This window comes from Carcharhinus amblyrhynchos, chromosome 3, assembly GCF_965287045.1.
Source record: "Carcharhinus amblyrhynchos chromosome 3, sCarAmb.v2.hapA, whole genome shotgun sequence".
Lineage (NCBI taxonomy): Eukaryota > Metazoa > Chordata > Chondrichthyes > Carcharhiniformes > Carcharhinidae > Carcharhinus > Carcharhinus amblyrhynchos.
Window position 1 is genome coordinate 61,762,791 of NC_137326.1, and position 14,953 is coordinate 61,777,743.

The 14,953-nt window shown below is 41.8% G+C and overlaps 1 protein-coding gene across 1 annotated transcript in view; it reads right to left on the minus strand.

Moving 5' to 3' along the window:
* The window catches only part of rnf123 (ring finger protein 123), a 394,669-nt gene that overhangs the window by 183,654 nt on the left and 196,062 nt on the right, over nucleotides 1–14,953 (minus strand). Inside the window, exon 31 of the mRNA XM_080184629.1 lies at nucleotides 3,295–3,379. Coding sequence (XP_080040755.1) covers nucleotides 3,295–3,379 — 85 coding nt within the window. The remainder of the gene's footprint in view (nucleotides 1–3,294; nucleotides 3,380–14,953) is intronic.

Here is a 14,953-nt window from a genome sequence, read left to right on the forward strand (position 1 = left end):
TGGGTTGGGGGCAATGGACCTGCATGCAACAACAGTACACCAAGAAGCACCACCGTGTCGACAGTGAACCAACCTGGTGTAATGTGAGATTTAAATCACAGAATTGACAATTTGCTGCTCGCTCATACTCATTATTTACCTAATTGCAAATTTATGTCATTAATCCAACAAGAGTATTGGGAACATTTGCACCTGAACTATACATATGTTAGATATATAGACAGACAATGTAATGCTGGAGATTGTTAACAGATATTGAGAGTGGAGATTGTGAGTAACAGATTATGAGTGGAATCAGCTGCCGTCGGTGGTGGTAGAGGCGAACTCGCTGGGGTCTTTTAAAAGACTCCTGGATGAGTATATGGGATCTAATGACATTGGAAGTTACAAACAGTTCTATGGCTTGGTAGGTATGGATGTGATCGGCGCGACTTGTGGGCCAAAGGGCCTGTTTGTGCTGTAGTGTTCTATGTTCTATATATTAAGATCCACTAATCACCAGCAGTCATACAATGCTGAAATCAACACAAAAGTTGCAGCTGTTATATCCAAGCTAAGTAAGAGATCGTAGAACAAGTGCGACCTGACTGAGAACACCAAAATGTGAGTCTATCAGGAGGGGGAAAGGCTGAACAGTTTGCACCTTCTCAGAAATATCCTCAGCAACTCTCGGCAGCACAACGTCACCAATTCAGAATTCTTGGAGTGTGCTAGTTCCATTAGCATGTGCTCAGTAATAAGTCAGGAGATATCTGCACTGGCTCAGCCACATTCATCAGATGAATGGCAGCCTTCAGTATGGCGAGCTGGTCATTGGGTCATTCCTGGGTATCCATGCCTCTGCTACAAGGACAGCTGCAAGCAAGATATGAAGTTGCCAGACATTGAGAGACAGTCACTTATTGCCATGGCTGCTGGATGTTGACTGTAAGGGAATTGGGAGTGACAAGAGGAAGCAAAATAATTGTACTGTCGCAGAATAAGAAAACAGAGCCAGCAAATTATTCACCTTCTCAGTCCACTGTCTTCCTCTGTAGCCAACTGGCAGAGGCTGCAATGCATATCACAGTTGATCACCAAAACGCAAAGCATCGTTTTATGGAAGGAAGGCTGATACTATTATTAATGCTCCATGACACAGGAGTGAAAGAACTTTTGTTTATCTAAAACCTTTCATATCTTTCAGATTTCCCATAGCATTTCGCTGCTCATGAATAAAGCTGAAATGTAGTCACTGTTATCTTCTAATAAGATCCATAATTCTATTTTAAGAAATGATAGTCCAAACACTTTGTGGAAGACCAGTATTTATTCTTCAACCAACATCTATAGAAACAGATGAGGTATTCATCCATTTCATTTCTAAGGTGGGACTTTTCAGTGTATAAATTGGCTGCTGTTTATTAGCCTCTACCACCACCGACGGCAGCCGATTCCACTCATAATCTGTTACTCACAATCTCCACTCTCAATATCTGTTAACAATCTCCAGCATTACATTGTCTGTCTATATATCTAACATATGTATAGTTCAGGTGCAAATGTTCCCAATACTCTTGTTGGATTAATGACATAAATTTGCAATTAGGTAAATAATGAGTATGAGCGAGCAGCAAATTGTCAATTCTGTGATTTAAATCTCACATTACACCAGGTTGGTTCACTGTCGACACGGTGGTGCTTCTTGGTGTACTGTTGTTGCATGCAGGTCCATTGCCCCCAACCCACCCCGGCTCTGACTGATTAGGTTGACTGCTTTGACGGTGCATGCAGTAGAATTGAATTTGCAATAGTTTGAGGGAAGGCAATATATCTTGTTACGCAGAGCACAAAACTGCTCATTACCTTGTTTGTGAAATGCGTTTGACGGAGCAGGCAGTGATAGAAAGTATAATATTCAGTTGGTTTCACTAGATTATCCTCAGAAGTCAGACAGAAATCCCACAGAGTCCTCTCTTCCTAGAAACTTTACTTTACATCACTAGAGATCTTTCACATCCCATTCAAGGTGATAGTGCTACCAACGAGCAAAGTCGAGGATCAACTCTTTCTAATTTTTGACTTTCTGATCCATCTCCCCACTCAGGGGATGTTCAAATTTGACTCGTCCTCATACTAACTGTTCTCTAAATCAAAGGGTTTTCAGATTTAATCCAAACTTTATCAATTTCTCGTGTTTAGATTAAGGTCCTTTTTGACTCCTACCTAGAATTATCTTGATTTAATGACAAAACTGCCCACTGAACTAACTAGCTGAGTTATCCTGAGCTCTTGATCATGTTGTTAATGAGGCTGCTGATCTTTATTATAGATTATTCATTACATCCTTTAACATTTATTACATTCATTAAAAAAGCTCTCAAACTTCAACGATCCTTATTAAGTAGGGGAAATCTCCTAGAGGAAATGGAAGCAAACAGTTTTAAACCAAATCTATATCAGTGTTATGGATTTATTATGGAACTTATCCCTTGTGGGCAATCTCGTACAATGACGACCGATTCAATGGACCTTCAAAAGATAGCTGGACCAATTCTTGCTGAGGCGATGATTATATCATATAGGATGTCAGCACAAAGTACAAGATCAAGGATGTTTCCTGGACTAATTTTGTAGTTCTAAGGGATTGGAGAAAAATTTGCCTGTTTTTTTTCCATAGTTGGCCATAGTAAATTTTAAAATAAAAACAAAATGGCAGTATCAGTAGAGAGAAAAATGACTCATTCAGAAGTTCTGAAGTTGAGGCTCCTACATCCATACACTGTTTAAAAAACAGCTGAATTGCACAGTTGAATTGTCAATGTTCATTTACTCCCAGTGAGCTATAATACACGCTGAGCGTCCCATGTTCTATCATCATAGGAAGAAACAAGGGGCTAGGAGCTGGCCATTCAATGCCTTGAGCCTATTCCACCACCCATTTTGATCATGGCATTTTAGTTGTTTTTTTCTCAGGGTGTTACAAGATGGAGGATATGCAACATTTAAGTTATCTTTGCTACAGTGAAGCTCTCTCCTAGACAGAAACCCAATTACAAAGTAGGATAAACACGCTGCTTAGCAGCTAGTTGGACTGATGTGTGGATTACAACAAAACTTCATAGAAGAATAGTGGAAACCATCAGACCAAGGCAATTCCCATTTAACATTAAACTCTGAGGGACAGTAATCCATGTAATCTTGCTTCATTTCACTTGCATGAAACTAAACAAAAGGGAAAAACTGATGGCTTGAGGACGATCCCCAACTTCAGGGATAAGCCTGCAGTGACATTATTAACCAGCTAATACTCACTCTGCAGGCTCGGCATGTTGGCATCTTCCGGTTTACTTTTCAGTAAGTGAGGGAGTCGTGTGTACCTGTATCCAAATCCACATCCCTAAAAATAAAAACAGAATTATACCAAAGGTAAATTCATGCTTCCAGTCACACAAGTCCCAAATACTCCTTTACTTCTGGCACTTTATGCTCAGGTGCAAGATTTGGAGCTGCCAGACATAAGCAAAATGCCAGCTATTTAAACTCTCTCAATAACTACAAGAAACTCACTCGTGCTTGTTGGGCATGATGTCATTTGTAAAAAAAACTTTCTCTGATCAGAACTTTACTGAATCTATGCTTCACCAAGAGATTCAGGAAGGGAGAATAAACCTGACAGGGGTCTCTAGCCTACAACTCCCACTTACATGTTCTCCACAAACACATCTTCTGCTGACCCCAACTGCCATCATGACTGTGTATTCAATCACAGAAAGTTAAATTTTAATACAAAATAAAATTATTTTACAACCAGGAACATAATGCATTTTATTTGCTGATTAATTAAAACCCCTGAAATGGAAAATGACTTGACATGGTTGCTAAGGACTCAGTGATGCAGCAACTTTAGTCTGTTAATAGCAGGGATGTTGGCACGTATAGTAATAGTTTTACAATAGCCAAAAGACTGCCTAATTAACAATAAGTAGGTTTTAAATGAGTCAGATGCGAAGAATGAGGAACCCTCATCCCAGGCTATAAAGTGTATTTTAAAATCTCTTCACGTAATGTTGTCTCTTTAAACTAGCTTACTGCACACAGAGAGAAGATCCCAAATAGCTGTCTGCTGACTTATCTAGATATTGGAGAGAATGAAAATCACTGTCTGGTATGGAAAACATTACTTCAAAGACATGATTGCTAAGCAAAGATTTCTTTGATTCGAAAATTACTAGAGAAAACACAGGTTGGCTATTTTATTGTGAATTTAATCAAATGACGATAAAGAGTTTGGTCCAGTGGGCTTGTGCCATTAGGTGTTAATGAGTTTAAATTCAGCACCCAGGTACAATTTAGAATACATCATTTCAGTTTGTTAAGCTTTTATGAACTATGAAAGACACATGTTTTGATTCCTGCCTCCCTGTTCTGAATTTGAGAAGATAACAAAAGGTATCTCCCAGAAGCTTCGACTTTACGCTCTTCGCAAACCTTGCGTTGTAGGTTGTGAGATTGTGGCCTGCAGAGATTCTGTGATCGTTTATCAAAACCTAGTATATAAATTTTCTGTGACAGCATTTTTGCACTTGGAGCATTGGGAGAGGGAAGGAGAAGAATGATCAGGCCTGGTCATTAGGGTGGCAGGGCGGATTGCATGGTCCAATAGACCAGCGACTGGGGGGTGGGGAGGTCTGGAAGGCTGGTGATGGGGGGGGGAGTGGGGGGGTCATTTCCAGGGCTGACCAGTGACCTAATGCTAGATCCCTGGGGGATCAGCGAGTGGCCAGCGATGCAGTGCGCATGCACCGATCTCCAAACCGACAGATTGAAACATGAGCAGTGGGTCACACAGTGCAATGCTGCCAGCCTCTTGGGCTGGAATAGGCCCCGCCCACTACTTAGAGTGGATCCACTAAAGCATTCTGCATTGCTCCGAGTGTCAGAAATTCTTTCTGTTATGTACACCCAAAAAAAGGCGAGAAATACTCTCATTTTCCTACCCATTGGGCTGATAGTTTTCTTTGGGAGAATCCTGGCCAGAGTGTAATAGGGCTAAAGACATAGTGAAAAGGTAGCAACGCAGGTGGGCTTTTGGGCTTCATAAATGGAAAGACTGAGTGTAAAAGCAGCAAAGTTATGTTGAACCTTTATAAAGCTCTGGTTAGGCCATGATTAGAGTGCTGCATCTAGTTCTGGTCACCTCACTTTAGGAGGGATATTAAGGTCCTTGACAGTGCGTATAGGAGATTTATCCAAATGGTTCTAGAAATAAGAGAATTTAGCTACATTAGGTTGGAGACATTGGGGTTGTTCTCCTTGGAACAAAAGAGGCTGTGGGGAGATCTGGTCGATATGTCCAAGGCTATGACAGGTTTAAGTTAAGAAAGACAAAAAAAAACCTGATCCCATTAGTTGATACTGCAAGAATCAGAGCACACAAGTTTGTTGAGCAGAAATGAGGGAATGAGGAGGAGGAAGTTTTTTATGCAGCATGTGGCAATGGCCTGAAACTGCTCGAGTAAAGGGAAGTAACATATTTAACAATTTCAAAAGAAAATATGATGGACACTTAAGGGACACACATTTACAGGTGTGAAGTGGGGAAATGGGACTGATTGTATGGCTCTACAGAGAGCCAGCATGAATCATAGAATCATACAGTGCAGAAAGAGGCCATTTGGCCCATCAAGCCTGCACCAACCACAATCCCACCCAGGCCCTATCCCCACATATCTACCCACTAATCCCTCTCTAACCTATGCATCCCAGGACACAAAGGGGCAATTTCGCATGGCCAACCAACCTAGCCCGCACATCTTTGGACTGTGGGAGGAAACCGGAGCACCCGGAGAAAACCCACGCAGACACAGAGAGAATGTGCAAACTCCACACAGACAGTCATCTGAGCAGGGATTCAAACCCAGGTCCCTGGAGCTGTGAAGCAGCAGTGTTAATCACTGTGCTACCATGCCGCCCCATGGTAGCACAGTGGGGCTCGGTGAGCCCAATGGCGTCCTTCTGTGTTGTAATGACTATAGGAAATATGAAACATGTGTCAGCATGGTGGGTACCGATCAAATCAGTAATCAGCAAGTTTTATTTCAGGTTTCCTTACTTGACAGAACAATTAACCGAGCTTCCAATTTAATCGCTGAGATGGAACCTATCGTTTCAAAGCTTATATTTATTCAGATAGACTGTAATTGAAAGGCAAACTAAGGAAGGGAACTGAATATTCCAGTTTCTAAGGAAACTAAGACTAAAACTGAGATTGAAGTTCAGGGCAGATCAAAACTGGCTGAAATAATATTAACAGACTCAGCGCCCGAGTCTGTTTATATTAGCTCAGATGATGATCCCAGTGCTTCAGTACATGCAGACTGAAGACAACAAAGCTAGGTCTAGAAGCTGAAAATAGACAAAGATTATAGTTGCTGCAGTTGTTTCTGTTACTTGAAGATAACACTGATGGATCTACACCATCCAGAACATCATAAGTAAAACTGAGGAGGTTCTGCAGATGTGCTTTTATGGTGCAGATCATACTAGTGGAATTCAGGTTGGTCGTGTGCTGTCAGCTAAATATTAAAAGATGAGAAGCTGAAATCCTTTATGAGGAAGGTTGGCTACAGAAGGATATTCTATAAGGAGAAGTGTGAGGTAATTCACTTTGGTAGGAATAACAGATGTTGAGTATAGGGCTAACGGGAGGACTTTGAATAGTGTAGATGAGCAGAGGGATCTAGGTGTATGTGTACATAGATCCCTGAAAGTTGGGAATCAAGTAGATAAGGTTGTTAAGAAGGCATACGGTGGCTTGGCGTTTATTGGTAGGGGGATTGAATTTAGGAGTCGCAGCGTTATGTTGCAACTGTACACAACTCTGGTGCGGCCGCACTTGGAGTACTGTGTGCAGTTCTGGTCCCCACATTACAGGAAGGATGTGGAGGCTTTGGAGAGGGTGCAGAGGAGGTTTACCAGGATGTTGCCTGGTATGGAGGGGAGGTCCTATGAGGAGAGGCTGAGGGATTTGGGGTTGTTTTCGCTGGAAAGAAGGCGGCTAAGAGGGGATCTTATTGAAACATACAAGATGATTAGAGGTTTAGATAGGGTGGATAGCGATAGCCTTTTTCCTCTGATGGAGAAATCTAGCACGAGGGGGCATGGCTTTAAATTAAGGGGGGGTAGTTATAGGACGGATGTCAGGGGTAGGTTCTTTACCCAGAGGGTGGTGAGGGATTGGAATGCCCTGCCTGCTGCAGTTGTAAATGCGCCTAGTTTGGGGGCGTTTAAGAGATCCGTGGATAGGTTTATGGACGAGAAGGGATTGGTTTAGGTTAGTGGGTCATTGTTTTGTAACTGGTCGGCGCAACATCGTGGGCCGAAGGGCCTGTTCCGCGCTGTAATGTTCTATGTTCTATTCTGACTGAGCTTGATGAATATTTGCTGGGCGGACTGCTGGCGATTCCTAAAATCTGTCTTAGTTGCATTTGTCATTTTATTGTGTATAGTTTATAATCCATTTGCTTGTTAATTTATGTTTAACTTATGTTGATTTGGGTTTGAGCACAAGTATTTTTGAATTGCTTAGTTTGAATCTTGTATAGCAAGAAACGTTTTATTTTAAACCATGGAATTGTGTTTTCACTTTTTCAGTCAGTAATTGGGATCCTGGATTTCTTTTTTAAAAATGTTACTGGTCTCAACTGAGATCATAGTTGAAAAATGCAAATTTGTAGATGACACCAAGGGGGAGTTGCGAGGAGAATGCAGACACACTTCAGCGTGACTTAGACAAGTTGAGTGAGTAGGCAAATGCATGGCAGATGCAGCATTAATGTGGATAAATGTGAGGTTTTCCACTTTGGTAGCAAAAACAGGATGACAGATTATCTGAATGGCTATAGATTGAGAGAGGGGAAATGCAACGAGACCTGGGTCCTCTTACACCAGTTGCTAAAAGCAAACATGCAGGTACAACAAGTTGTGAAGAAGGCAAATGGGACACTGGCCTTCATAGCGATAGGATTCAAGGACAGAAGCACGGATTTGTTGCTGCAGTCATACAAGGCCTTAGTGACACAACACCTGGAATAATCTATGTAATTTTGATCTCCTTATCTGAGAAAGAATGTTTCTGCTATAGAAGGAGCGGGAGGAAGATTTACCAGACGGATTCTTGTGATGGTGGGACTGACGTATGAGGAGAAATTGAGTCAGTTAGGATTATATTTGCTAGGGTTTAGAAGAATGAGGGGAGATCTTGTGGAAAGCTATAAAATTCCAACACAAGTAGACAAGGTAACAACATAAGAAATAGGAGCAGGAGTAGGCCATCTAGCCCTTCGAGCCTGCCCCGCCATTCAATAAGATCATGGCTGATCTGAAGTGGCTCAGTTCCACTTTCCGGCTCTCTCCCTATAACCCTTAATTCCTTTGTCTGCCAAAAACCTATCTACCCGTGACTTAAATATATTTAGCGAGGTAGCCTCCACCACTTCAATGGGCAGAGAATTCCAGAGATTCACCACCCTTTGAGTGAAGAAGTTCTTCCTCAACTCTGATCTAAACTGCACCCCCCCCCCTTATCTTGAGACTGTGTCCTCTAGTCCTGCTATCCTTTCTAAGCAGGAAGAATATCTCCACTTCTACCCTATCCATCCCTTTCATTATCTTATATGTCTCTATAAGATCCCTCCTCATCCTTCTAAACTCCAACGAGTACAGACCCAGTCTATTTAGTCTCTCCTCATAGTCCAACCCCCTCATCTCCGGTATCAACCTAGTGAACCTCCTCTGCACTCCCTCCAAGGCCAATATGTCCTTGCGCAAGTGCGGCGACCAAAACTGCACACAGTACTCCAGTTGTGGCCTCACCAGTACCCTGTACAGTTGCAGCAAGACCTCCCTGCTTTTATATTCTATCCCCCTCGCTATAAAGGCCAGCATACCATTCGCCTTCTAGATCACCTGCTGCATCTGCAGACTGGGTTTTTGCAACTCATACACAAGGACCCCCAGGTCCCTCTGCACCGTAGCATGCTGCAGCTTTTCGCCCTTTAAATAGTATTCCCTCCTACTATTATTTCTGCCAAAGTGGATAACTTCACACTTGCTAACATTATACTCCATCTGCCAGGTCCTCGCCCACTCACTCAGCCTATCTAGATCCCTCTGCAGACTTTCCACACCCTCCACACAATTTGCTTTTCCACTCATCTTTGTGTCATCAGCAAATTTCATCACCCTACACTCAGCCCCCTCCTCCAGATCATCTATATAAACGGTAAATAGCTGAGGCCCCAGCACCGATCCCTGCGGCACTCCACTAGTTACCAACCGCCAATCAGAATAGCACCCATTGATACCAACTCTCTGTCTCCTATTAGACAACCAATCCTCTATCCACACTAACACCTTATCCCCAACTCCATGCACCCTAACGTTCTGAAGCAACCTTTTGAGAGGCACCTTATCAAACGCCTTTTGAAAATCGAGAAACACCACATCCACCGGTTCCCCTCTGTCTACCACACTAGTCACATTCTCATAGAAATCCAATAAGTTTGTCAAACACGACTTCCCCTTAACGAATCCGTGCTGCGTCTGCTCTATCAAACCATTCCTTTCTAGGTGCCTCGCTATTTCTTCTTTGATTCTAGCATTTTTCCAACTACAGATGTTAAACTAACCGGCCTATAATTCCCTGCCATTTGTCTGCTACCTTTTTTAAACAGCGGCGTAACATTAGCCGTTTTCCAATCTTCCGGTACTTCCCCAGAATCCAGTGAATTTTGGTAAATAATCACTAAGGCATCCACTATCACCTCTGCCATTTCCTTCAAAACCCTGGGGTGCATTCCATTCGGGCCTAGGGACTTGTCCACCATCAGTCCCGTTAGTCTATCAAGCACTACCTCTCTAGTGACAGTAATCGCATTCAGGCCCTCAACTCCTACCATCCTTCTATCTTTAATATCCAGCAAACTATTCGCGTCCTCCTCCGTGAAGACCGAGGCAAAAAACTTATTTAAGGCCTCAGCCATTTCCTCATCCCCCACCACTAAATCCCCCCTCTCATCCTCTAAGGGTCCAACATTCACCCTAGCCAGCCTTCTCATCTTTATATATTTATAGAAACTCTTACTATCCTTTTTTAAATTTTGTGCTAGTTTAGCTTCATAGTCTATCCTTCCTTTCTTTATCATCTTCTTGGTCAATCTTTGTTGATTTTTAAACCTCTCCCAATCTTCTACTCGCCCACTACTTTTAGCCACTCTAAACTCATCAGCTTTTAATTTAATACTCTCCTTTATTTCCTTAGATAACCACGGCTGGTTATCCCTTCTCCTACATTCCTTCTTTACCATCGGAATATAGTTCTGCTGAGCACCAAAAAAGATCTCCTTAAAGATCCTCCACTGTTCCTCAGCCGTCCTACCGACCAATCTGCGCCCCCAATCTACATTTGCCAATTCCTCTCTCATCCTACCGTACAAACAGAGGACACAGGTTCGGGACCCTACTTTCTCATCCTCCACGTGCATCAAAAACTCAACCATACTATGATCGCTCGTCCCAAGAGGATCCCTCACAATAAGATCCCTAATCCTTCCTGCCTCATTACACAACACCAGATCTAAGATAGTTCGCTCCCTCGTAGGTTCCGTCACACACTGTTCAAGGAAACTATCCTGACAGCATTCCAAGAACTCTTTCTCAAGCCCGCCGCATCCGACTTGGGTCAACCAATCAATATGCAGATTAAAATCCCCCATAATTATCGCCATCCCATTTCTGCACGCATCATTTATTTGCTTGTTTATAGAGGTGGGGCGGGCTAAGTTATTATTTGGGGGCCTATAGACCACACCCATCAGCGTCTTCCTCCCCTTACTGTTCCTCATCTCCACCCACAATGATTCCATGTTTTGCTCTTTGGAGCCTATATCTTCCCTTACTACCGCCCTGATATTATCCTTAATCAACAGAGCTACCCCACCCCCTTTTTCCTCCCGTCTATCCTTCCTAAACACTTGATACCCATGGACATTCAGCTCCCAGTCCCTGTCACCCTGTAACCACGTTTCTGTAATGGCCACTAAATAATATCCATTTGCGCTGATCTGCGCCACCAGCTCATTCACTTGCATCAGGTAGATGCAGGAAGGATGTTCCTGATGGCAGGGGAGTCCAGACCAGGGGTCACAGTCTAAGATACAAGGCAAACCCTTTTAGTATCGAGATGAGAAGAAATTTCTTCAACCAGGCAGTGCCGAGCCTGTGGCAACTATTTGAGGCCAAAACATTGTATGTTTTCAAGAAGGAATAAGATATAGCTTTTGGGACAAAGGGGATCAAGGAATATGGGGAGAAGGTGGGAACAATTTAATGAGTTAGATGATCAGCAGTGATCAAAATGAATGGCCAAGCAGGGTCAAAGGACCAAATAGCCTATTCCTGCTCCCTATGTCTACATTTCAATGATAATAATATCTCTGTTCACTAGAATTGACTGAAAGTCAAAACAAATTAATCTGATTCACCTGTATGAATCCTTGGGGACAATCCCACAGGGGTCTTACAGGCGGGAGAAAAAGGTGAGTATGCAGCAATTTGGAAGGGGGAAAGAAAAATAGGAAGAGGAGGAGAAAATGGAAGTTCAAATGAACAGAAGGGTTCTTAAGAGGTATTTCCAATCCTCGGAGAAAGGTAAGATTTGGGGAGAGTTTGTCAGAAAACAGAGGTGAAGTGGCTAAAAGAGCAGTTTCCTAGGGTAAAACGGCATTCATGAGCTAATCCAACTCTAAATAAATAGATGATCTTGAATAGATTGCTGAGCCATAGTGTATGGCCTCTTAAGGAAAGAGGCCATGCACTATGGCTCAGCAATCTCTTCAAGAGGCAGGAGTAAGAGGTCAAGTAGAGATTTGTAAATAAGGATCAAGGTCAACGTGTTCTGATAATAAAGGCAGTAGAGCTTGGCAAAAAGCAGGGGAGATGCAAAAGCAGATTAATAAATCATAGCTTGTAGTAAGCAAGGAGCCCAGGAAACACATTCTTCCGAATCTTTGGTCCAACACACCAGGGATTTGATAGCAGGCAGGGAAACATAGTAGAAGTGGGCAATCTTTGAAGGAGAAAGAAAGTGGTTTTTGTGATAGCTGGATATGAGGATAAAGCAAGATTGTGCAGAATTTGCAGAGTTTGACAGTCAAGCTCACTTATCTTCTTTACTAAAAACACCTCGCTGTCAGACCATATAATTCAGGCTAAAATTCCAAGTTGGATTTATAATAAATTAAACATACACACAAATAGGTTTAAAAAAACAAGTGGTACTAAATTTATAAAAAACGGCTAATGTCAGTCCACAAAAGCAGAATAATATGTTCTCCAGAATATGTTTCCTGCATAGTCAAATAAACTAGAAGAGTTCTTCATATAGTATATTTACAGAATAGCAGCATTCCCATTCAAAAAATTACTTTTGAATACTTTGTAGTAAAAACTAGCAGCATTGTTGTACACAACAAAGTCTCAGTACCAGCAGTAAACAGATGACTGTTTAATCAGTTTGGTGATCAACAGCCTGCAGAATATTCCCATCTCAAGAGGACATTAAGCCTTCGAAAGAACACTGTTCCTTTGTTAACCCGCTGATTACTTTTATATCTGAAGAATAGCAGCACATTACTCTCTGAAGAGTTGTTGGTCAGGCCCAGCATCTTCTTTTGTAATTTTCATATTCACTTGGAATACTGTGTACAATTCTAGTCATGCTATTATGGAAAGGATATTATTAAACTAAAAAGAGTACAGAAAAGATTTACTAGGATGCTACTGGGACTTGATTTGAGTTATAAGGAAAAGCTAGATAGACTGGGACATTTTCCTCTGAAGCATAGGAGGCTAAGGGGTGATTTTATAGATATCTATAAAATAGTGAGGAGCATAGATCAGCTAGATAATCAATATCTTTTTCCCAAAGATGTGGGAGTCTAAAACTAGAGGGCATAGGTTTAAGACAAGAGTGGAGAGATTTTTTCACATAGAGGTGGCAAGTGCCTGGAACAAGCTGCCAAAAGGTAGTAATAGAGGTGGGTACAATTTTGTCCTTCAAAAAGCATTTAGGCAGTTACATGGGTAAGATGGTTATATAGAGGGATATGGGCCAAATGCAGGCAATTGGGACTAGCTTAGGGGTTAGGAAAAGGGGTGGCATGGACAAGTTGGGCCGAAGGGTCCATTTCCATGCTGTCAACCTCTATGACTCTATATGGTCATTGTTATGATCCAGGTCAGGAACTCCAAGGTATTTGATGAAGTCAACTTCGACCATAAGATTTGCACTTTTGAATTTTGCATAGGCAAGCACAAGATGTTTCACTCCAGATATGATTCAAACAACACACTGGGGAACTTTTATCAAACAAAGTTTATTTAAGAATACAGTTAACATAATGAAAAAGATTAGCAAAAACTTTTATCAATACAAACAAGAAAAAACAATCATGATATTGTATAAACCTTAACAACTAAATGCACTGTTCCAATCAAACATCCATCCATCCCAGGTTTAGCAAAGAAAACAAGTATGCTCACATGGTTTTGCCGCTCTGTAATACCTGCTGTGAATTAGTCCTTTAGAGAATTGAAACTCTGGCTTCTCCATTCTGGAAATCCCAGCACCTCAAGATAGAGATAATGCCACTGCTGACTCCTAGCTAGCAAACCATGAACAGCAAAATTTTCACTCCAGGAAGGCAAGAAAAATTGCAAAAAACATACCAGCAGAATTTCTAATACCATGGAGTAACAGAGAAATACATCTTCTAAGTCTGGAGTCCAACAGCTTCTAACTAGCCAGCAGCCAAAACTGAAAGTGAAAGAACTCTTGGGAGAGAAAAAAAACTGTCCCACCTGACTTGTCAATCATTCTTCCCAAAACAATTCAAAAGGTCATAAACTCCCAGAGTGTGCATCAGGCCCAGATTAAAAATAAACAAAACTCCATTTAAACCATTTAAGCAGCAATAAAAAGGACATCTAATCAGGCAGCTCGGTGCCAATAAAAAGAAAAAAGGCTTGTTGACGAACTAAAAAGAACATGATTAAAAATAGGTTTCTTAAAGCTACAGTGGTGTCACAAGCTTCAAATGACATCTACCAGCAGATTGACCAACAAGCTTGCACATATTCAAATATCAGGTCCAAGTCAGAAAACTATTGGTTCATGTACCACTCCAGGATTTAAAATGTAAAATTAAGATTAACAATTGGGTGCATCGTTGGGGAGTTCTGCTGTCTTTTGGAGGAGATGTTACCCCATGGCTTCATTCTTGGTGTATATATGACACAAATAAAGTTGGCAGAGTCCATTCCTCATGTCCTGAGAAGGCGTAGACAGACCTTCAGACAGTTTATTACAACTGAGGAGCTTGCTTGACCTAAAGGTCAGCCATGTTGGTGTGGGACTGGAGTTATATTTAGACCAGACCGGGTTAAGGAAGGCAGTTAAATGAACCATGTGTGTTTTTACACAAGTTACATGGACTTGAAACGTTAACTCTGTTTATCTCTCTACATATGCTTCCAGACCTGCTGTGTTTTTGCAGTATTGTCTGTTTTTATCTGAGCTATTGGTCCTGGCCTCCAGAAAACCAGCTCAATAACTATCTGTTCAGAAGGATGCAAAATATCCCAAGCCACCATTCGAAGAAGAGGAGGGATTACTTAGGTTTGCTGACTAACATTTATCCCTCAACAAACTTCAGTAAAACTGACTTGCCTCTGAACAAACAGAGTACCCAGTTTGCCCACATAATTACGCCAAGAGTAATTTATTTAGCATAAAGCACATTGGGACATCCTAAAGAAGCTGAAGACACAATATATCCTGCCCAACATTTATTTCTCAAGCAGCAGCCTTTGGAAAAGATCATCGAGTCATTGTTGTTTGCAGCATCTTGCT